The following is a 25,275-nucleotide window of genomic DNA, read 5'->3' on the forward strand; positions in this document are numbered from 1 at the left end:
GGGGGGCATTCCTGAATCTGTCATGCAAACAAGCAAACTGCTCATTCCACAGTGAAACTTTGGGAATTAGAGATAGATAGGGAACAAGAGGAGAGAAGAGGATGAGGGGGAGGACTAGTAGAGTCAGATAACAGGAAATCAACAGGGCTATTAAAAGCAGGAGTCTCCAAGACAGAAAGAGAGAGAGAGAGAGAGGGATAATATGTGCCAGCTCCTCAGAAGAGGGTTTTTGAGACAGCAGAAGGGTGGGAGAAGACTCGAGAGGTCCAGAATAACTGAACCGATGTCAGTGTTACTGCTTACATACTGTCAGAACGGCAGCGGCTGATGTATAATGCACACAACAGTGGCAGGAGCTTTCTCAAAGCGACAGGCTCTGCTGGCTTTACACAGCTTTTGGGAGTCAGTGTGCAGCGGTTTATATCAGTCCTGCTACAATGAGCCCATCTGAGGACAACGAATCATTGGATTTGATAAAGTTTGTGAGGTTCATCATAACAAATCTTTGTAGAGAGTTTTAAGACACTTAGTGGCAGTAAACTAGATCAGTGTTTCCCAAACATGTTCCTGGAGGCACACAGACAGTACACATCTTCAGAGATTCAGTTCTCTTCAGAGAACCAGGTAAGGGAGATCTCCGAAAAGTGTACTGTTGACGTGCAACCAGGAACAGGGTTGGGGAACGCTGAACTAGATGTCTATGATTAGAACGTTACATTCCATTAAGGAGGGGTTCCTCAAATCTGGGCCCTGGAGGGCCACTGATCTGCAGAGTTTGACTTTAACCCTAATAAGACATGGGAGCAAGCTAATTAAAGTCTTTAGAGTTACAGGTAGGTGAGTTTAATCAGGGTTTGAGCTAAACTCTGCAAGCTCAGATTTGAGGAATCCTGCACTGTGGTTGGGGTTAAATCCCATTTACCTGCTCCTACTCGTCAAATCTCCTCCTGTTTACGTGGACGGTTCTTGGCCAGGATCTTGATTACATCACTTGCAATTAAAATACCAGCAGGATGAACCTAAACCAGTGTTTAGCGAGGAGTTAAAGTATCTTTAAGTCTTTAACCGCCAGAAATGGAAGAAGGAAAGATAAGAATTTCGACGACGTGCGGCATGCATTCGACCGGAGATGCCGCGCTTCTCTGGAGATTAAATCTCTAATTATTGCAAACAGATTTTCAATCCTTTCGCAATTAATTTCCAATTGAAACGCTGCTCCGGGAGACATGATGTTTTCCCTTTCATCTGAATACCGTTCCGTTTGTCGAGTCTTGAGAACAACGCTCTACATGCATCAATTGCCGTTTATTAGCAGCTTGTTAGGTGGAAAAGAAAGAAAATATCTGATCTCACAGAGCTACGGAGCACATCTCATCGCAGTTCATACCGTGGTGAAGGTCAGCGAATGGGAGCTTGTTTCTAGGCGTTAGGAAAGCACGTGTCGGTCAAAGTAACGAAGCAGGACCACTGACATGTGGGAGAAGACAGACAACTTCAGCATGACCAATCCACCATGCAAACCCCCCTAAAAACTGAGCACATTTTGACTGACATGCACCACTTTTTGGTCAAGCAGTACAGCGGAGAGCAGGAGAGCATTCGTTCAGACCACAACAAAAGGGAAAAGAAGAAGAAAAAAAAACGGTCCAAAACATAGAACATAAGGAACCAAAAGCAGAATTTAATCATAGACACGCAAATGCAGCTACAATTATTTTTTTCGTACTCTTGGGAATTGTGACTAGCGTCTGTATCATTTGTTTTCTGAGTTTGAAGATGGTTAGAAAGAAAAAACACACCAACCTTCTCGCAGCTCTGAGGGATGTAGGGAATAGATGCGGAAACAAAATAAAATGAGGAGAAAAACAAGGGAAAATACAGAGAGAGTAAAACAGGCCACATTCAACCCAGAGAATTGCTGCTAGAGACAGAATGTCTAGGGAAAAAAAGTGTGCTGCATTTTACAGGACTTTTATTGCACTGCCCATTAAACAATATGACACAGGTCCAGTTATGAGCTTTACATGCCATCAGCAGTTACTGTGGTCTGGACTGACTTTCTTCTGGAGTTTTGATCATGCAGTATTTGAGAAAAAAACATTGGTTCTTCATGTAAACCACATGACTGGGACCTGTGCATGAATATAGCTGCACTCTTTAAAGCAGTAACGTGTTTGTTTGAGCAGCGCTGGACATCAGGCCATCAAGGTTTATAAAATGGAACATATTTTGGCAGCAGTTTATGACAAATTCGGGCTTAAAGTCAACATGAAATCATAAGCACCGTTTTCTGACTAATACTGGATACTCGGTGGTGTGCTTGGTGAGCAAGTGTTTTTTTAAATTTACCATCCAATCATTTCCTTATGGTTGAGATCAAGAAAATCAAGGCCTTTTCTCTTGTTTTAATATGAAATTCGTCACACAATCGAAGTCAAATTGGCTGCGAACACAGTTTCATGTTGACTTTAATGTGCCAGATTATACAGATGTTCAATCATAAGTCAATATCAAATAACATTTTATATTTTATATTTATACAGTGGAGTGATTCTTCAGTTATATGACCTTCTGACTGCTTGAAAAAATAGTTCATTAAATATTTATTCAAATATGTTGGGTAAGTTATTTAAGTTATTTATTTTATTTTATTTTATTGATAACACACTCAAAAAATGGATTTCAAATAGTGACCAGTTAGGTAATTACATCTAATAAAGTTACTCTCCAATCATGATGTAATAATCTTAAAATGAATATTTCAAAACGTCACTTCTCATTTCCCAGATAACTACATATAAACCCAAATACACAACAGCAGTACTGAGTAATTCTATTGCAGCTCTCTGACATAATTAATTTCAGACTACGATAATCTGTCCATTAAAACTACTGTGCTTTTTAACAAACACTTTATTTAATCATCCTAGCGTACAGAAGTCTTCACTTAATTGAAGAATCATCCATATTCATTACATTACAGGCTTTAACTACATTTCAGATCAAATATTGCACTGAATTTAAAATAAGATTATATTGACCACAATTTATGTTGTTTTCTTTTTTTAGTTTTTTTTTTGCTTTAAAATAAAGCTCCAAAATAAAGAAAAATAGTTTTATTCCATGTTTGTCAATAAAGAGAAAAAACAGAGCACTGAGACATTTGTTGTAGAGAGTAAAGAGGTTAAACTCAATTTGTCATTCCTGTTATCTTACGAGTCAGTCGTATTACACACACAAGCATTCAAGTCAATAAAGGTTAAGTTGAAATGAAACACCAGACAGGCAGAAAATCAAGGCTGCAGCATTATGTCGTACTTACAAAAATGCTCACGCAACCAGAGGGACCCCAACAAGAAAAGTGACCCGCTATTCGGCTCAATTTGTTTCAAAAGTGTGTGCGTCTGAGTTTTTACATGTTCTTTTGTCGGCTTTGTTTACCGCCGTGTGCTGTTCCTACCTCTGACATACAGGTTGGCAGGTGCGGAATAGCGCGTGCCATCGTTGTTGGTCGCGACACATTCGTACTTCCCTTGGTCCGATTCCTCGCTTTGTTCGATTTGCAGCGCTCCTACACAGTGGGAGAGAACACCAGCAGAAAAAGATAATTACAATAATAACACCAGCCATTAAACAACTTTCACCAAATCACACGCTAGGACTATTTCTCTCTATAAATGGCGTTATTTGTTCTGTTTAGATCTCCGTAAGGGTGAACGCCACAAAATGGCTCGGGCTTAAGGCCTGCCGCTATACTGACTCTTAACCCTGAGAGGCGACATCTGCAGGCATGCCTCGCATTGGACAGCTTGGTACAGACTTAAGCAGTTTATGCAAGCTAAGCTCCTGGAAGCTGGGGGTAGAAACGTTTCCCCTTAACATGTCTAATGCAGTGTTTCATTCTCTAGGCCCGATGCAATATGGGAAAGCAATTTTGGCACTAAAGATGGATTTCACGGTGGATCCATGATGCATATTATGATTTTGTCAGGAATAGAGTCATTTCGAGGTGCTTAAATAGAAGTGTGTTGCGAGCTCGTATCTCGCCATGCTGACTATCTAGGCGCCGGCCTAGAGAAGAGCGCGACGAGCACTGCAGTAGACATTCGAGAGGGCACACAGAAAGAAACCAAAAGAAAAGAGACTTTGCAGCGTTAATTATCTCGGACATTTTACAACCACATCAATGGAGAGGAAAACATACAGTACAGGATACATGTTGCAGGGTTTCTAAAGGCACTTAATCGTACGGGTGGTTCAAAATAGTTTGAGCTTTACTGTTTAGAAAAACAGTTGTGATAATAATCAATAATAATACTGATCGGTTATTAATTGAGAGGTCTACAAAAGGTGATTGGGGGGGGGGTAGCCCTGCAATATTATTACACATCTCACAGGACTGTTCATTATGGGAATGAGTGAAAACTGCAATACAGCAGCATATGACTCAAATAAAAAAAGGTTTACAGTATACAAAAGCAGCATAAAAGGGGGAGGACAATTAAAAAAAAAAAAATTTGGCTAATAAAATTTGGTGTTAAATTCAATTCAAATTGATCGCTCAATAAAATGGCCAAGGACTTCAGATGGTGGAAGTCAGTAAAAATCGCAGCATTTTCAGGAAAAATGCGCTGCTCGAATCATAAGAATGGAAGAAGAAAAACATCTGTTGGGAGAATTATCGTTACCAGTACATAAACCTCCAGCACATGCAAATCTTTCCAAAGAACAAGAAATGTGTGTCGGCACAACTTACAACCTTTTGACAACCCTTAGCTGAAAAATAAAATGCAATTGTATTAGAGGTCAAAATTCAAAACGGCTTGCGCCTTAAATAGAAGTGTGTTGCGAGCTCGTATCTCGCCATGCTGACTATCTAGGCGCCGGCCTAGAGAAGAGCGCGACGAGCACTGCAGTAGACATTCGAGAGGGCACACAGAAAGAAACCAAAAGAAAAGAGACTTTGCAGCGTTAATTATCTCGGACATTTTACAACCACATCAATGGAGAGGAAAACATACAGTACAGGATACATGTTGCAGGGTTTCTAAAGGCACTTAATCGTACGGGTGGTTCAAAATAGTTTGAGCTAGCGAAAAAAAAAAGAAGTTTGTAAAGACAGAAAGATGCTTTTTGGGGAAAAATCGTGGCAGAGAGGTCTCCGGCGTGTCTCCGACATCTGGGCTCATGTGCGGCTGAACAAGAACACAGCTAAGGGGGGAAAATGTTTGGCTGTTTTAGTTGGACGAAAAAAGGGACACATGATCTGCTATGGCCAAAAGATAAGAAAAATAATACAAAAACAATGAAATAGAAGAGAGAAAAAAAAAACACGTACAGGATATGCTTCTTTGGGCTGCAGTAAGCATATCGGCTCAGAAGAAAAAAACAAAAACAACCAAAATACAAGAGGCTTTCTCGAACTGAAACCAAAACCAAACCAAAGAACCAAAAAGCACTGAGGCGAAAATGGCGAGAGATGGAACAGAACGGGATGAAGGAGGGATGATGGGAAGATGCCGGGGCATTCGATGGATGCAGACACATGAGGGACAGGAAGAATGAAGTCAGTTGTTCATTCTGTGAACTTGAGTTGAGCACTCTTACCTCTTATTGGCGTACCACCTGGGTGGATTATATGAATGCAAATAAGATTAAGAAAGAAGAGTCAGTCGTGCGAGAAGAGAGTCTGGCCGCTTTGGAAGAAGAATCAAATTAGCTTTGCTTTGTTTTCTTACAGACTGTATTAGGCTACAACAGGAAAGAGAGATTCAGAAAAGACAGCCATTGGCTCTAGTGGAGAAAAGCACAGGATTGAGCATTGGTCACTTTAGGAGGTCAAAGAGCAACTGGCACAGTGGATGAAGCACAAGGGGCCGTTCTGAGACCTGTGGCAGTGGCCGTGATCTAGCGGGAGGGGAGCTGAGGACTGATTGACTGGGAAACAGTGGAGAGTCTTTGAGCTGTGAGCTTTAGAGACACAGATGGAGTGAGAGTGTCAGTGTCGGTCCTGCCAGTGTGGCCCTGAGCGTGTGCTTTACTGCTAGTCAGCTAGTCAGTGTGTTCTGCTGGCCTATCGACACCGTTAGTAAAATGCATGCCATGCATTTTAACAGTAGTTTGAGAAACATAGTGGAGATATTAGTGGGAGGCATGTGTGTTCAGATCTACAAACTTACCAAAGGACTCTGGAGATTTACAAAACAGAGAGAAGAAAGACAGCATAGAAAATATGATTATATTCTTTACGTTTGCTCTGGTTGACACACTTAAATCTGACACTCTATTGTACAGGGTGAAAATCAAGAGAGAAATCAGACAACGGCAGAAAACAGGACAAGGGCAGAGCGGAGGACTCTGGGAAGACATGTCGTAGCATCGAGGGCTGGAAAACACATTGGAGCAACTCGAGCGACACGGTCAGCTTACGTATTTGCGAAACGAAACGGGGGTTTTGCGCTACTTAAAAAGAGACCACCCGGTGCAAAGAATCACCAACGTGTTCAGTCCTGAATTTGGTCAGTTGGATGCGCAAACACACAACAAGGGTCACACAAACACACACACAAAAGGACACCCTTTTTTTGTCTTTTTTTTGCTCGTTTTTGGGCATAATCGAGGTTCACCAGGTCGCGTGCTGCATCATGATATGAGAGCAACAAACAAAACAACTTTGATGATTCTTTCGAGAGCTCTGAATGAAGCCAGATCTTACACATTGCGCATTGGAGGAAGGAAAATAAGGACATGGAGAACGACACTTATTTATTATGCATGGTTCGGCTGCTTTTTGCAACTAAGTGTTAAAATGGAAACAAAACAAAGCCCAATTTAAGATGGCCAAAAATGCAGTCATAGCAGTGAATCATGGGTAATAAATTAAACAGACAGGAACACAAGACACATCACACACAGAGGGGACGCAGACGACGTAGATGCCATTTCCTACAGAAAACCAAAGAAAAGTCTCCATGAGAAAGAACAGAAACTCAAACGGAAAGAAGGACAATAGCGGCTTTTGTAGCTGCTTTTCTTCTAGCGTTACAGAGGGAAATTACCTGATCGGAGCTGTTTGATGCGGCCGTTGTTGTTACTGGTGTTGACCGGGAGGAAGTCTTTGAACCAGGAAATGTCTGGGTCGGGGTTACCGCTAGCAGCACAGAGCATGGTGGCAGTACGGGTGCGCTCCACCACCTTGAGCTGGGGGCCCATATCTATGGTGGGGAAACCTGGGGGCAGCTGATCCTCTGAAACACAGGAACACCAGCACCATTACACACAAACACACTTTCGCTGAAGTTGCTGCTGCTGGAACCTGGAGAAATTCGGGGTGAAGAAAGACACACACACACACACACACACACCTCGTGTCCTCATCGCTTTTTAGCAGTAAGCATTTGAGTAACATTGACAATAAATACAATTCAGTCATTTTTTAACTCTAGAAGTCAATGCTCGATTACTTCACCTTTAACCATCCAGCTTCCACATACGGTTTAATTATGTTTGTGTGACCGCGTCATTTTTCAATAAACACCCACATTAAATAGAAAAATTGTAGTCGGTAAATCATGACAGAATGGGTTTGCAAGTAAAAGGGTTACTAATGTGTATTCTAAATTAGGCTGGTCTGGTTTATAGCTATATATAAACTTATATTTCTCTTGAATTGTTGAATTATCTTTACAAAAATAGAAACAGTATATTTTTTTCAATAATCATTTGGAAAAAATAAGTGACATTCTCTTCATCCCTCAAACATCACAAGAAAACTTGTAAAAGTGTTAAAGTATTCAATTACTCTTACAATACCATGAATAAAGGCTAGACAAACAGATGAACAGCTCAACCCAGATGTGATGAATTCTAATAAAAAATATGAGAGCAAGGTAAGAATTACAAACATTTTTTTGTTGTTGTTGTTACATAATGAAGAATTGTGTCCAAAATAATTATTTTAGAATTATTTAGCTCCAGACCCACTATAAATCTCTTTCAGATATACTGGTGGTGATTTGTTTTGTGTGGTACATTCATACATTCATTATTTACCCATTTTACTACTTCACTAATTCACTCATTGGTGAATTTCAATATCCACATATTTATGACAAAACGAAGCTTAAAGATAAATAAATATATACCTAGCAATCTGATGGAACTCAAGTTTGACCAACATTTTCTGAAGGTTAACGACCTCTTGCGTGTATATGTGTGTGTTTCTGTGAACCTACAGCAAACACAAGCAATCTAAAACAAACAAGAAGTCAACAAGCCTCTAGGGAACATTACAAGCACACACACACACACACACACACACACACACACAAACACACTGTGATAAGCACTGAGCTACACAAACATGTCCTGGGATTTTCTTTCCATGAACCTCAGTTCAGGTATACAAAAACAAAAAATACAACTTACACAGATATATCGCATCTCTTTCACTGTTACAACTGCCTCCACTGCATTTTACCAGGCTTTTGGATCATGTGTGTAAAATTTGATTATACACGTGCAATTAAATACTGTAGATTTACTTCTGAATAGAGCAAACAAGCCTCTATGATAGCTGCTGTATCACTATACAGTTCCAGCTTGCATGTTGACAGTTCCAGGGCCATTTTCTCTTGTTTCCAGAAAACAGTGAAGGATTTGAATGAATGTATGATAGACAACGGAATAATATCCCTGTCTAAATAGTGACTAAGGAGTGATTATGACACTTCAGCGCCTCAGAGGGAGGCATCTGCTGTAATGGTGGATTTCCTGCATCTCATAAAGAGCTTGAAATGCTCCTCATTGTCTCGGAAATCATTATAACGCTCTTTCAGAGTGCTGTGATTCAGCGAAGATTTGAAGTTGTCCTTAATTTATGCCAACCAAGTGCCAAGGTCTATATTTCGAAATGTATACATCTCAAGGTTTAATTCATAATTTAAACACCTCAGTAAACGTAAATGATCTCAGTACAATAGGGCGCTAAATTGTAACGAAAATAATGTCACAATGCCAAAACAAACAGCTTTATGCAAAATACAGTTTTGATTTTGAGGGGGAAAGATGACCTGGACATGTTCTTTGCATGTTTCATGATTCATCCATTTGAAATAAAACACAAAAGCAGCAGCACAGCTGATCTGTGATGTCCAGAATTGCCTGATATTCCCCATGTTATTCATTTAAAAGACTTTCAGTAATCATCCCTTGTGCATTAACACAACTTTTCATATCTTTGTGCAAACATTCCACTCTAAATCCTCTTGTGACCTTCACAGGCTGTGAGCTTCATAACGCAGTGGATGAGGGTCTAATTTTAGCTCTTCTGTGGTGTGTAGGCATCGTCCGTTAGAAGGTACTTGGCAGCTAAAGTTACGTGTCAGTCTGTTTTCCTAAACATGCAGGTATAAAATTACAACAAACGCTACAGAAAGCTGCTGAGGGATCATTTTGATGTCTAGCTAATACTTGTGTCTGACCCCAACAAGGTGTCACACAAGCTGATAGTGAATTTAATCTGTTGTGGTGTGATGTGTCTTGTCGGTGAGTTTAGCTGCCTTCACAATGATGTACAATTAGATTCTGCTTAATATGATTTAGCAATTTACCTCACTCATGTATTTCTGTGCATCATGTATGCAACTCATATAACCTCCATGCGCAACACCTACTTATTATCATAAAGATTAAAAATTGTGATCGACTAAGCACTGGAGTGCCCCAAAGTTCAGTACTAGGCCCGCTAGTCTTCTCAATGTACACTACAGCAATTATAAAAGGCACACAACTCTTTCTATTACTGCTACCCACATATGCCGCAGCCTATCTCGGCCTACCTTTTCTGGGTTACTTTTGAAATTCGCTCTTTCAGGACTGCTAATAGCTATGGCTCCTTTATGATAAATGGCTTGTGTTTTTCCTCTTTCGTAAAATGAATGAATGTACTAAATGATATAATGTGAATGTTGGCTTAGTGTTTCATCTTATTCATCCGTCGCCTGTGTTCAATGCAGAATGTGTCACTGCAGAAATGACCAGATTCATGCTCACAATCAACTCTGCTAATTTATTTGCAAGGTTTATGGAAAGGCCAACAAATAACATATGAGACACTTATCCAAAGCTCAGCACAACGCTAATTGCGTATTGGCTGTGGGTGTGTTTAAGTCTTTAAAGCAATGCCAAGGTCGACATGTGAATCAAGCTCTTTAAAACGAGCCAAATTTCACCTGCCATAAAGCCAAGTGCCTTCAGTCAACCTTAGAGGAACAGAGGCAATGCACCTAATAATTATCGAACGTGACAATCCATGCTGCTTGAAAATCAATGCCTTTCAGGCTATATGTATTGTTGGAAATCACAATATGCCTGTGAGACTATACATTTTCTCTCCTGAGAGGAATCGATATTTGGTCTCCGTTGTACAATAGAGAACCTCGAATTCTCCTTCCACCAAAGCGGCAAGAACTCGACAAGTTCAGCCAAATACATTCGTCCTTGGTCCTCTCCGGGCATGACGGAGGCTTTCCCTGGGATATTTTCTATTCATATTTCTCAAACTAACAGCAAAAGACTTTCTTTAGCTCCGCTGCATAATTAAATATGGATTTCTGGAGTCTGGCATTGTTTTAGCAGCACTTTCCATGAATACACTGCACTTTGGTGTCCCTTTCTTTCAAAGCATAAGAGGCACAAATCCAACACTGTTTTCTGCTGTGGGACGCATTAGATTTGTTAGATAAACTACGATCTAAAAGAAAATTCATTTAGCATCAGAGGTAGCTAGTTTTAAACACATCAAATGTCTTTTTTGAATGCCTTGCTGATTTTTAACAATTAAAATTATTAGTATTGTCATCCTTTTGACATAATCTACAACAGGGGTGCCCAACCCTGTTCCTGGAGATCTACCTTCCTGCAGAGTTCAGCTCCAACCCTGATCAAACAATCCCAAATATCCCTTCTGTTTTACTGTTGATGCATTTTTATAGGAAAGTGCACATTTTGACACTGAGGAAGTGAGATTTAAGCACCACATTTGCTATTTACAAAAGAAGTGTCTCCACCGATAGCATGACAGAAAATAACTATTAACTGACACTGTTGATCTGGATTCCTGCACACGTTCATCATGACATTGGCATCTAAACAGAAACCAAGAGCATTTCACAAAAATCAGTGGTGTATTTTAATACAAGTCAGTAATTGTTCGCTTTACCTTTAATTGTTCGTGTGTGTGTGTGTAAACCACACACACACACACACACACTCACACAAAATTAATCAGAATTACATTTATAAATCACCTCACGAATTAAACGGTACTTCACTCTGCCAGTTCTCTGATTAACTGTTGAAAAACGCCACGGCAGAGGCAGAGATGCGTCCTCAAGCTAACGGCGAGCAAATAACCGCTGTTAATTGTTATTTAATTTGTGCTCTCCACTTGATTGTAAGCTTTTCATGGAGAAAGGTTATTGACGAAAACATTTCAAAGCATAAATTAATTGAGCTGCGTTTGCCATATGCTATGCTATGACTTCTGCTCGTGGCCACGGTGAGGTTTTTCTGCTGGAGGACGAATAAATCACATCCAGGAGAGCGAAGGGGAAAACAGCAGTGTAGGTCGATTCAGAAGGTGAGGGCAAGAGGAATTTTGGAGTTACGAAGGCAAAAAACAGTGATACGATTAAAAGTTAGAAGAGCATGAGATCATTTTTCTCACACTCGCATTTACCATCTTTAACATCAAGGGCAAAACGGATCCCAAGTGCTCACCTGAACTCTCATTATACACTGGAGTACAGTATATCTCCCTTCCTCACATCACCGGACGCAGAATAATGGCACAGTCGCCCTGTGAAGAGTGTCGCCAGCCGCCTCGGGGCGAAAGAAAACCCCCCGGTGACCATTTACACACATTAATGACGCTCAGGTCATCGAGCAACCGATGGATGTTCTGCCTAATACACTGCTGACGGGGGAATGGCACCATGTGACTTCAGAAAGTGTTAGACTGCACTTCATCTCATGCATTCATACATATTTAACTCTTTAAAATAAATGCCTCTGGTGGGACATTGTGCTAATGCACTATAATTGTCTTAAGTGTCTCAGTGTGTTATTTTAGTACTATTTACATGCTATTACATTATCATTAGTATTAATTTTAGTTCGAATTTTAGTAATCTACTTATGTGCTTTTGTCATTTCTGTTTAGCTTTCATTTATTTTCTATTTCATTTTTGGTTTTAGTAATTGTATTACTTTAACATAAACTTTATTGCAGTTAGGTACGTATGTATGTATTTATTTAAATCTTTATTTCAATAGCAATATTTTGAATTGGCTTTCATTTTTTCTATTTTCAGTTTTGATTTTAATTTTAGTTTATGTTTTAGTAATATTGCTATGCAGCTTTGATATTTGTATTAGATTTTGAGTTTTTTAATTTATACATATATAGCTTTATTTATTTATTTTATTTCAGTTTTAGTAATTTTAATACTTCAACTTATTTTATTATTTTTATTATAATTGTATTATTTTATTTCAGTTAGCTGCCAAGGCAATATATATAGCTTTAATTTATTCATTTATCTTTACTTCAATTTTAGTAATTGTAGTACTTCAACTTAAACTTATTTTACTTCAGTTAATGACCAAGGTAATATTTATAATGTTCATTATTGTATTTACATTTTTATGTGATTTATATTTTATATTGTCAGTTTTCCTTTTAATTTTAGTAATCTTCTTATGTGCTTGTGTATTTATTTATTTTATTTGATTTCCATTTTAATCATTGTAGTACTTCAACTTAAGTTTGTTTTATTTCAGTTTGGCTTCTTAAGTTACGTTTTTCATCTAATATTTAGATTTTGTTTAGAAAAAGTGAAATGTAATAGTTTTACTTAACAATAAGTACTTTCCAGGCCCACTGTATATTTCCATCGCATACTGTAGCTGTCCTTTCCAAAACGGCAGCACTTCTCTCTCGTTAGCTACAAACGCTCCCAAACGCGCCGGTCTAATCGCAGAGGAGGACGCACTAATTAAATACAGCTAATTGAGTCTCTGCGGACCGGGCTAACGCTCCGGTGTGATTAGTTACTGTTTACCCGCTGAAGTTAGCAGGGTTTGTTTAACTGACAATGACTGAAGCCAGAGGAGGCAGATTCGCTGCAGCTGGAAATTAAAAGCGTAATTGATTATTTCGCTTATCTGTGAGAAACGCTGTGAGCGAGATACTGGTGTTCTTTCTGCCGGCCACGGCGTTATTCACGGAGCTCAAAAACACACAGAGCTGGGGCCAGTTAATGGCTTTGTGTTGGGAATCGATCAGCGTCACAGAGCGACTGATGCACGTATTAGATGCAGCTTTGCCTCGCTCTCATTCCTTTAGTGTCGTCGGCAGATGTTTTTGCCTGGATGAGGTTATTCGCTGTGGAAAATCCCCATGGGCCATAATAAGATATATTTGTTGAACGTTTTGAGTGAGCGCAATCTCCTTAGAGCCGCTGTCACAGGTCAGCTGGTGTAAAGACGCATTGTGCTGTGATCATCCCTCCCGCCGGAAAAGCGCAGATTACCAACAGAGACAAATAGCAGGAAACCCTTCAAGTATGACTGCCATCCCAGCCATATTTTCCGCTTCCTTTGGCACTTTTATGCCGAGCGGGCCAAAGCGGGCCAAAGCGGGTTAGGGTGGGCGTGTGCTTGCTTCACTTCGCTCAAGATAAGTTTGCTGGTGTTTTCAGCCACAAAAGGGCAGAGGAGCGTTTTCTCTGCTGGACTGTGACGGCAGTCAATGTTGCTGGATTCGCCCTGGATGGCGGCTGAACCCCAGAGACGCGCTTACGCCGTATTGATCCGGGATTTGAGAGACAGAAGGTCCGTCACGAGGAAACTCTACCGCTGTTCTTCTGTTACTGATGTGTCTGTGTGTGTGTAATTAGTCCCCCGTGTTAATTAATACAGAGAGTGTTTTGTGCTCTGGAACAGTGAGTCACAACCGTGACAAAAGGGCCAAATCGAACACAGAGCTGGGAATCAAAAACCACTTCATTTTCAGGAATAGAGGAACAATATTTGTTTAAATTAGGCAATAATACATTAATTTACTTTTTAGGATGTCTATCTGTACTGTTTAGTGCAAAATACCTTCTTTATTCACTACTGCTCAGACAATTCACACTCAGTACACATAACATGTTATAATATATTATTGCATGCACTTGCACAATATATATATATATATATATATTTAATTCACATTTGATTGCATGTATTGATGCATTTGAAAAAAAAAACGTTTGCTTTAAAAAAGCTTAAAAGCTGATAAAATGCATTTGAATTCAAGTATTATAATTATTCAAATTAAACTGAAATAAAAATAAATCGAAACTAAGTAATATTTAATGACAAAAGCACATAAATTATTGTGAATTATTCTGATCTTCCTCTGAAGCTGCTGAAGAACCAGGCCGATGCTCGATTATAGTTCAGTGCACATTATAAAGAAACTTTTTATCAAGTATTCAACACAGCGAGAGAACAGAAGAGACGAGACGTCTGATAGCTGTCAGAAATAAAGCTCTTAAAACTCAAGTCAGTAGATTGCGTGTGCGTTTGCATTTCCACCCCCTCTCCGGCTCTCCGCTCTCATTTACGCCCACTGATGTATTTGCTTGTTTTCTTTGGCATGGTTCAGCGTGGCCTGTTAATTACGCTTTTGTTCCGTCTCGAACAGAATCACTCCAGCGAATGTAAGAGCTCTCCATTAACGCTTGCTCTGACGCAGCTGAGTTCGGCTCCTTTCCGTTTGCTGTTATTTTCCTCTTCTTCATGTGACACTTGTTCTGTGATAATAAAGGTTATCTTTTACATTTGGCCGTGTGGTAAATGACAGGCGGCTAATCCGGCCACCGGCGCGTTTATCAGTGCGTTCCAGCTGCCGTATAATCTTGCGACCGCTTTCGCTGAGATGGAGGGAAAAAAAGATGCAGTGTTTCCATCAATCATGTCTCTCCTAAGTCAGAAATTTGACCTGTTCAGGAATGCCAACCTCTGGCGATGAGAGCGCCGCTCGCGGGAAACCAGAGCAGATGTTCACCAGTGTCTCTGTCTGGACATGGAGAACGTCGCTGCACGTTTGCCTGGACGTTACAAGATCTCCATATGAAAAAAAAGATGTCAGATTCATGCCGAAAGCTCTCAATTCATATCTGGCATTCCCACATCCTTATGAAAGCCATATTAAAAGAGCAGTTCACTCGAGAATGACAATTTTCATCATTTACTCTAACTCATGTTGTTCCAAACACATAAGACTTACATTCTCTCAACATGTTTTGTCCATCCATTGAAACTCTATTTTATCAACAAAAAAGATATGGTAAACATAATTAAAATATGAAAGTCTTCTGAAAAGTCCTTTTTATGAAAAACAGAAATACTCGGCTTTTATTCACAGATAAACATTGATCATACAGTTTTGTTTATCGTGTTTGATGATATTTATGTTGCAAAGATGAACAAAATCCCTATAGGTTTGTAAACAATGGGGTACCTCAGGGTTTTGTGTATGGCCCTCTCCTCTTTTCAATATACACAACAACTTAAGTATATTATTTTAACGTATATTATTTCTGTAATAAGTACTCTTTTTTAAAGGCATGCTAAAGTGTACTTTATTTATCTATAGAAATTTCTACCTCATTTTAAATATAAACTGGCTACTCATTCTAATTAGAAATTGAAACAAATGGTGACCCGACATGGTACATAATGTTGTCTGGGTATTTAAACAAACAAATAGACAAAAAAACAGACAAACAACAACCTCTAACACAAACAGCTGTTTTTACAGAGCAGACCTGAGCGCAGTTATGAACCACTGTGGTAAACTATTCATCTATGCAATTCTCTCCACTACAGTTATGATATGAAACATGACGTGTTTTTATCATCGAGCACATTCCTACAGCGCCAGACCTCCACAGATGCTCTTGGCTGTCGATACAGTAGATGTGTCTGCGGAAGTGCTCCTCATGGACTCTCTGATTGTGTGAAAGCCCTTGAGTGTAAACGCTTATTGATCGTCTGGACCGCCGAACTGATAAAGTCTATCGCTCGCTCGCTCGCTCATCAGCTCTGAATGATGGCAGAGAGACCCAAGTGCTTAGAAAACACACACAATAAACCATCATCAAAACCAGCATCATTAACCCTATAAAGCTACTGTATCATATTTGATACACATAAAGGCCTTAAAATTAAAACCTTGCTGTTAAACCTGTTTTGCACACAAACTGCTACATGCCTTCTGTCGTCTTCTGTCACTCTCTCTTTTAGTATAATTATACAAATGTCCATGTCAGCTGCTACTTCACATGTCTTTTTGCAATCAAATCTTGGCTATTTTTGATCAAGTAAAGGTCAGAATAACTGCAGTAATATCTCCAGATGAACACTTACTGGACTGAAGCAGCTCAGCTTTACTTGATTCTCCATCAATCATGTTTTAGAGTCTCAAATCTGATCCTCAGGATCTTTTGAGGAGCGTTTGTTTCCAGAAGCTTTACTTTCACTGTTCCTCAGCGGAGGAATGATCTTCACAAGCCTCCAGAACATCTCACATCTTCTGAGGAGCCGTTATTTCTTCAGCTCTCAATCACTGCATTATATGTTTGGATCATTTCAATCTCATCTTACTGAGACTGATTACTGCAGATATAGAGTGACGACTGATATTTATATCATTTTATGCCAGTATCTGCTGTACTGTTATAAAGATCTTATTGATTTACATTACAAGCAGCAGAATTTCAGCATATAAATATCAGCATCTGCACCAAATTGCATATTTTTGTTCAGTCTGAGACTCTGAATAAAACTGAGCTGTTTTTCCTCTGTATGCTCACTGTATCAGACTGAAATGTTCCCAACTCTTCTTTAAGCGTCAGGCTGTAGAGGGTTAATGCGAGCGTTCAGCACTGATTCCCGTGAGAGAGTGAATTCCTGACGTCTCTGTCTTGGAATCTCAGGCCGTGTTTCAGATCTCTGGCTCGCTGCATTCCTGAGATGAATGAGACGACCTTTGACCTGCAGCGGGATCAGAATGCACACTTGCTGCAGCAGCTGTAGCGGATCTGCTCCTGAAATACCACACATGTGCTTCCCGTCTGATGAAACACCGAATCAATGTTCCTCACTAGATACACGGCTTACATTATACTGAGAGACGAGGAAGTGTTTTAACATCCCAGAAATGTCACGCTTCAGCTTTAAAGACAGAAACCCACTGCGTTTCTGCACGCGTGCCCTGTGGTGTCACATCCAGGAGAATTGTGGGTAATAACGGCATCAAGTCGGCAGCGTGGCTCCGCCCACTCAAGAGTGAGGTCTGGATGGTCCGCCCCCTCGCGCTGGCTGAGAGGTTGACACGTGTGTGTCGAGAGCGTGACACACGTCTGTAAGTGTGTGTGGGTGTGTGTGTGTGTGGAGGAGGACGAGCAACACTTTCATCCGGCGCCAGGTGTGTGTGAGAGAATCTGGGAATTTTAACATTTCCACGCCTGGAATATTCTATATTTGAATATATATTTGAATTAGCTTTTATTTTTATAGTTTGACGTTTCATTGTAAATTTAGTTTAATATATACATACATTATATATATATATTATATTATACTACTGAAATATTTATATTTTGAATCACCTTTTTTAATTTTCTGTTTTCATTTTAACTTTAGTTTAAGTTTTAGTAATGTTATGTGCTTTGTCATTATTTTAATTTTTAATTTTTTTTTTATTTTGTAATATTTATTCATATTTAGCTTTATTTTTATGTTAGTTTTAGTAATTTTAGTACTTCAAATTATTTATTTCAGGGTTTTTTTGTTTACATTCTTCCTGTAGTATTTATATTTTATGAAATTATTTTTACTAGTTTTAGTTTTACTAAACAATAACAAAACTGTTTGTATAAAATCATTTTTAGAAAGCCATATCCTACTTTAGTGTTTTAGACGGTGGCTTTTTCTTCATAAAAACAGCCAATAGCAGACTGTTGATTGTTTCTGAGAACACACATCATAATGTATGTGAATATATGTCAGTATTTCAGAGATCAGACGCACGTCGAACGCAGAGCGAACAATCTGCCATCCTGCAGGAGGAGATCAGTCCTGCGTAATCTGCTCTCTGTTTCACACGATTCCTTTCTTTCTCCAGAAGAGGCTTTCCTAGTAATTCTCTATGAACACAAAGTTAATTTGTGGGAACGGGTGAGGATTGAAGCGGGTTTTGAGCACGGACGCGTCGAGTTACGGCTGACGGCGCGGGAGATTCCCCGAGCGAATGAGAGACAAAAGACAACAGAAGCACGTCTTTCTCTGCGTCCTCTGGCTGCAGACAGACGTCGCTCGAGCTTTCATTTCCTCTGAGCTTTTATAATTAATTTCGTTTAAGGGCTGCAGATCGTTGGGTGTTCTGCTGACTAAACCCGTTTGTCATTTGTGGGTTTATTTTGCGAAACCTCCTTCACACCCCAGCGGCTCCCCATCGCTCATTAAATCACACTCAGTGTGTGTGTGTGTGTGCGGCTGCACTTATGCAACTCATTGTTAAACACAGGTAACAGGTGACGTGTTTTAGATTAAATGAGCTCTGTGTCACAGTTATCCATCTAGCTCACCCCACGGACTCGGGTTTGTCTGGTTAGCGTGATCCCATTAGCCTCTGCTGGTAGACGCTCTTAACTACAACTAGAGCAAAAAATGAAATCTCCATTTTTCAGAACTCAACTGGCATCTCGTAACCTTGCATTTTTCCCATTCCACCGTTGCGTCTCGTGTTTTTTTATTCAGTGTGAACAACCGCTCAGGACTAGCGATATGTTCTCAAGTGCTTCATTGGCTACGCCATCATTCACTCACATTAACTGTTAGCACTGGCAGATCGTCAACATGTCTGATCATAACATTTGCTAATATGTTTATTCAAAACTGTGATTTAAAAATAAATAAATAAATATAAAAATATTATATACAGTATATATATATATATATATATATGTATATACCTTTCAATTTATCGATAAAACGAAATCTCGCCCAGCTCTAACTACAACATTATGCAGTCTTTTCTCCACTGACGCCATGCATTCTGGGTACTTTGCATGTGCACGTTTCCTTGCGTCGTCTTCCACGTTTCTGCAGGCGCTCTTCATGGTGTGCCGCCCCGCGACACTGCATTCGGCCGTAATTACACAGCGGCGTTTGGAGCTTCTCCTCTCGAGAGTGTTATTAGTTGAATTAAGGGCGACCCGGAGGAGGCCGATTCATCTAGCAGAAAATGACTCCAATATGCAGAGCATCAAAGCCGTCAGATAAGAGCCCTTCACTCCCGCAAACTCCCCCGTGAAACCATTAGCACCCCCTCAACGCTAGCCAGCGCTCAACAAAACCAGCACAACACAAACACATCCGCAGTTCCAGTCCCAAACTTCCCGACAGAGCGAACGGACGTCTTTAAAGAAACACAAACACAACAAAAACACATTTTTTTGTTATTTCGTTAAGATTTATTTTTGGTCTTTTTACCTTTATTTTGGTAGGACAGTAAGTATTAACAGGAAGAGTAAGAGGGGGATCGGGAAAAGGTCCACAAGCTGGGATTTAAACTTGGGATGCCCGTAATGCAATGACACAAAAAATATATTTTTTGGAACATTTTACACACAAATCTGTTATACTCGTGCTTCACCCTGATTTTAAATACTAATTTTGGCACCAATCAGTATTTGAGTCTTTCTTAATTATAGCGCCCCCTAATTGTATACCCACTAATACAATTTTAAAATAAGAGAAAAAAGTACTATTATTACCTTTTATTTTATTTTTTCCAGTCCAGGTGGGCTTGGAGTCTCTACTAATAAGCTAAATATGGTGTGTGTTGTGTCGATGCTCCTCCTAGAATAGGGTTTGAAAGCTCTACTGTAAGGAAATAGACGTTATTTGCCATGTGGTGACAGACTGTCCTTGACTTCACAGCGTCATAGTATAGCCTCACCTAGATGCCTGTTCAGAGCAGTGTGTCCGTCTCGCCACATCTCTGATGGCCAGAACATTTAAGAGCAGAAAACCTGAAGAAGGAAATCAGGACCAACTCAAAACGATTCGAGAGCTCGAGAAACAAATTCACCCACAACAACAAGCAGCAGCTCAGGCTTCCCTGAGAAGAAAGTAATGGGGGAAGTACCACAGCCATCCGTAGGGATCGATATCCACATCCACTCAGACCAACACGCAATCCATCAGCGTTTACGGCTCTCCGCGGAGTCCTGCGCTTCTACACCCATTCGTCCAAACTCATACTGTACGATTACCATCTCCTGCTCTCCATTAATTAGACATGAGGAAAGATCAATAACGTCTAACGGCTCCGTCTTTAATTATGAGAATAAATAACTCGTCATTATCTGTTGTTCCATTCCTGTGATGAATAGCATCGGTGCTAATTTAAAGCGGCAGGAGGGGTTCGCACAGAGAAACTTTGCTCGAACAAAGGCGCGCTGACTTTATGTGCTGTCTCAGGTCCTTTCTACATTTCTATTTTCCAGCTCAAAGAAAGGTTCACCTGGGTTGCGAGATAAGTCAGCATGTTTCCAGCAGTGAAAGGCCCTTCGGAAACGTCTGAAAGCGCCGGCGGGTCGCTCAAGTCGCGGCTCCTTCGAGGCGGAGGGGTAAAGGAAAGCACATTGTGCTCCGCAAGCTTTTCTTGGGCTCTTTCACCCTCGACGCAGCTGTCAGAACACCAAACAACAGGCACAGCAATTTCCACAGCAGTCCCTCCGTGAACGCACCTCGCTCAAAGATGCTGCGTGCGCTGAGGCAGCGATTCGTCTGGATGACCGTCAATGCCTTTGTTTTTCTGTCAGGATTTTAAATTACACCGCGGCGGACTTCCTGCGCGACTGTGTGCCGAAGATTACATCTTCGTTCGAAGCGAAAGTCGAGGGACGGTCAGATTGGAGTCGATTGATGCACTCCAGAAGAAAGGTGCCGGCGTTCCGGCTCTGGCACGGATATTTCCGGATTACCATAAAGTAGGCTTTGTCTAGACGCCTCAACTGCAGGCAGAGAATGGAGCGCTTCCCGTCGGTGTCATCTGTCATGATCGCGCCGGCTTCTCACTGGATTTGCCAGAGTTCCTCGAGCTCCGCTTTGGATCGGCACAGAAACAGATCCGAATGGAAGAGCAGCTCTTGGACTTTCCCTCCGTGACACAACAGAGCAGAACGACGCTCATCCGTCCTCAATGCAGACGATGAGGCTAGGAAAGCTCTTATCGACTAAATTAAGATACAGGAAGTGTTTTTAACACCATGACTTTAACCCTGAACACATCTAGAATCCAACTAACGATCAGCACATTGGTGACCAGGATGCAAAAATGGGAAGATGTTGATCATCAACCTTAGGAGGAAAAATTAAATATCATATGAGTGGTTTCATTTTGCTTTCATCCTCTGCAATCTCCCGTTTGGAGAATATAGTTTTAAAATCAGATTTTTTTGTCAACAAGTACTTTTTATTGAAAATATATCTAAATAAACTTTAAGTATGGCACTAGAATGAGCAGTAGCATATAAAGAACATACAAAGCTGTTAGTTTAGGGCCAAGTGATGTTTTGTTGTTACTGATAAACTTGCATTTTCCATGAATTCAAATGTACTTTTTCTTACAATACATTTATTTTCAGGGTTGATGGTTGAGGTGGAAATCATCAACTAACTTCCATTAGTCAACATGAATTTACAATGAAATATATATATCTAAAGTGTATAATCTTAATCTTAGTTAAGTTCAACATTTACCAATACATTATTAACATCAAATGTTGTTATCTGTTGTTAACCTGTTAATGTTCTTTAATGGACTTGAGCTAACAGTAACAATGAGCTGTTTTATTTATTTATTATTTTATCAAATAGCGTTATATTAAACAAAGATTTAAAAAATACTGTAATAAATGTATAGCTCATTTTAAGGTAACTAATGGGACCATATGGTAAATTGTTACGATGTAATTTCCTGGATGTCAGAATTATTACTATTATTATATATTTTTTTGTATATGGGGAAATCATGCAATAACAGGGATGAGCACAAAACATGGGACACTGCTAAATTATATTTTGGTAATTAAAATGAGTCAATAACTAATAAAGTTCTTAATGTAATGTACTCGATCACAATTATGACATTGTTGCATGACATTGCTGGACATACATGAGAAAGTGGAGACTGGACAAAATCCCCATTTAAAGTCTGAAAACAGACATTTGATGTTTTTACATCTAGTTACTCTTCATGTTAATGGCTTCTGAAATATATACGTCTGTTTTCAGGACAGGATCGTGGGGTCAGTGCCTGCGGCGCTGTAACGTCAGCGCTGATGATATTCTCCGGCTGACTGTGTGAGTGGACGTCAAATGGACATCAGGTCACAGCACATTGAACTAAATGAATTCAGTTAATCTCTCTGATGTTTCTCCATCCCTGGAGCCAAATTCTGACGCTAATGTTCCCCCTCAGGGTCATTTAAAGCCCTTTCAGTGCCAGCATGTCTAGTGGCACTTTACTTCTCCAGAACTCTCTGCTTTCTTCAACCAACAACCTGAATCTGAATCTCTTATTTGCTCTGACGCATCTATTTCCACTGGATTCGTCCAAAAGTCATGCGTGAGTTTTACAGCACAATAAAAAGTTTCAAAGAACATCCTGTCACTATTTACGCATCTAATGCTCCATTGTTGGTGTTTTGTTACAAAAAACACCATAAAAGCAAAAATACAAGCAGCATGTGGCTCATGCGTTATATTTCAAGTCCTCCGAAGTCACATGTTGACGTGTGACCCGAAATAAGAGCCACATTTAAGTTTTCCACTCATTATTTCCCCCTCTGCTGAAGTTCTAACATCATATGTGCATCAGGTTGGATGTCAGTTTTGAATATGGCCACAAATTTTTATGGAAAAGAGCAGCTTGAACGTTCTGCTAAACATCTCACACGCGTTTCCAGTGCATTCGTTTGGGTTTTTTGAGGCGAACCATTCTGTTAAAATGGTTTCTCTGAAGAGTACTCGGCCACCAGCAGCATTCGCGCTTCTCCATCGCAGGGACCTTTTGTTTTCTTTGATGCAGAATGCATTGTGCCTGTGACCTTGTTGGCAAATATGGGCCTGAAATCCCTGGCCAGTCTGTGAAAGGACCGAACGCATTGGTCCTAGTTCAGTGGGTGCATTCATGAATAAGACATGACCCATATCCCCACACAACACAAGCACGGCCGATTGAACACCACGTTTTTAGGGGAAGAAAAGTATGTCGGGGCTTAACCGAGGCAAAGACGCTTTAATGCAAAGCTTGTTTTTGATGCTCATGCAGTCTGCCGCAGCCTGATATCTTACGGCGGAATATGTATTAGTTTTGTGTCATTATTCATGCTCAAACGATGCTGCTTGCCCACTAGCTGAATGTGCAGTAATTACTACAACTCGGCTTCCTTCATTTATATTAATGGATAAATATCTTTTTAGGGCTTCCTGTTCATAATTATTTCCATTTAGACCGTCATTCCAGGTGAGGCTCGGAGAGAGAACAGCACACGACTCGTACTCATACTGCATTTATAGAGTATATACTGCTGTAGTGTGTGAGTTCAGATGAGACACTGCAGACGCTCTGTGTGCAATACTCAATCACACAGCGCTTTGTGCTCCACTCGACCTTCCATTCCAGTGTGACGAACGAGCCCGCCAGTCGTTTTTAATCTTCCTTGACTCATTATTGGATTGGAGAGCCCGAGTTAAGACGTTTTACATAAAATTTGATGGAGGTAAAATAATCATATCTATTCCCACCAAGGTAACTTCACATGTAATCTTTACCAAAAATCTAATTTCGAAGGATAAAAGCAATTTATTTGGTTTTAACGGCTTGGATTGTAATTAATATCTATCTTATCTCCAGGTTGTTGGGTAAAAGTTCAAATACATGTCAGATAGTTAAACTTTTGCAGACAGGTACTGCACAGGATCTGATTGGACGTACAGCATAACATAAACTTTCATCACTGAAGTCAAAAAATTACCCTTTGAAATATGCAACATACATTATTTCATCAAAGTATTTACTTAAAGACTCTTCTTGAACTAATCAAGATATTTTAGTAAAAGTATTTAATTATTAGGTCTCACACTGGCATTTCAAATGTTTTAAATGCATATTATTGCTGACAGATAGAAGAATCTATTCAGTAACATTAATCACTGTTGTTATTGTTAGGTAAAACCAAAAGTTAATTAAAACAAAAGGGTAATTGACAAAGCTGAATAAAAAAAAAAAGAAAGTCATAAAAATGACATAAATTTAAATGAAAATTTAAAATGTTTCCTTGATAACTAACTAAAATAAGCTAATGTACTTAAATTACTAAAACTATTAATTAATTAAATTAAACTATATACAAATGTTTAAAAATTCTAATAAAATTACTAAAACTATTAATTAAATTTAACAGCTATATAAATATATATATATATATATATTTTTAAATCTAATAAAATTTCTAAAACTATTATTTAAAAAAATAATAAATGAAATTAATTAAACCAATATACTTAATATTAAAGCACATAAATTGAAAAAAAAAGAAAAATTTAAATTAAATTATGAAAATATTAGCTAATTCAAAATAATAAACACTATAAATAATGATAAAATAATGAATACTATATTTAATAAATATAATATAATACTTAATAAATGCTATAAATAATACTACAATAACACTGATATATTTATAACTGAAAGCACTGATATTATGACACAATCTGGGTCAATATCATTGTGTAAATATAAAGGGGGCTAACTGTACATCTTAAAAAAGGTAATAAATTGAAGCGTATGTTTCTCAGACCCACAGATGGCAGGGAGATCTGAGAGTTATGAACGACACGTTCTGCTGTATGTCCTGTAATATCGCCCTCGGTCTCCCCTGCTGTTCACATCATATCTGTACAGACAGCAGTATATACTGCAGAGTATTCTCAACATATCCAGAGAGATTCACAGACTCCCCCCTGATTGAGTTCTGCTGCGCTGCGGTGTATGTGTGTGTGTGTGTGTGTTTGTGTGTGTCTGTGTGTGTGTGTGTGTGTGTGTGAGAGTGTGTGTGTGTGTGTGTGTGTGTTTATTGC

General features: G+C 39.5%; 1 protein-coding gene across 1 annotated transcript in view; it reads right to left on the reverse strand.

Annotated features, from left to right (window-relative positions):
• LOC107730412 (protein tyrosine phosphatase receptor type D) overlaps positions 1 to 25,275 on the reverse strand; it is a 132,448-nt gene that overhangs the window by 50,040 nt on the left and 57,133 nt on the right. Inside the window, 5 exon segments of the mRNA XM_016541257.1 lie at positions 1,804 to 1,815; positions 3,461 to 3,571; positions 5,608 to 5,625; positions 6,180 to 6,188; positions 7,059 to 7,247. Of these exon segments, the coding sequence (XP_016396743.1) occupies positions 1,804 to 1,815; positions 3,461 to 3,571; positions 5,608 to 5,625; positions 6,180 to 6,188; positions 7,059 to 7,247 (339 nt within the window).

Source organism: Sinocyclocheilus rhinocerous, unplaced genomic scaffold (genome assembly GCF_001515625.1).
Source record: "Sinocyclocheilus rhinocerous isolate Xijiao unplaced genomic scaffold, SAMN03320098_v1.1 scaffold1901, whole genome shotgun sequence".
In the NCBI taxonomy this organism is placed as follows: domain Eukaryota; kingdom Metazoa; phylum Chordata; class Actinopteri; order Cypriniformes; family Cyprinidae; genus Sinocyclocheilus; species Sinocyclocheilus rhinocerous.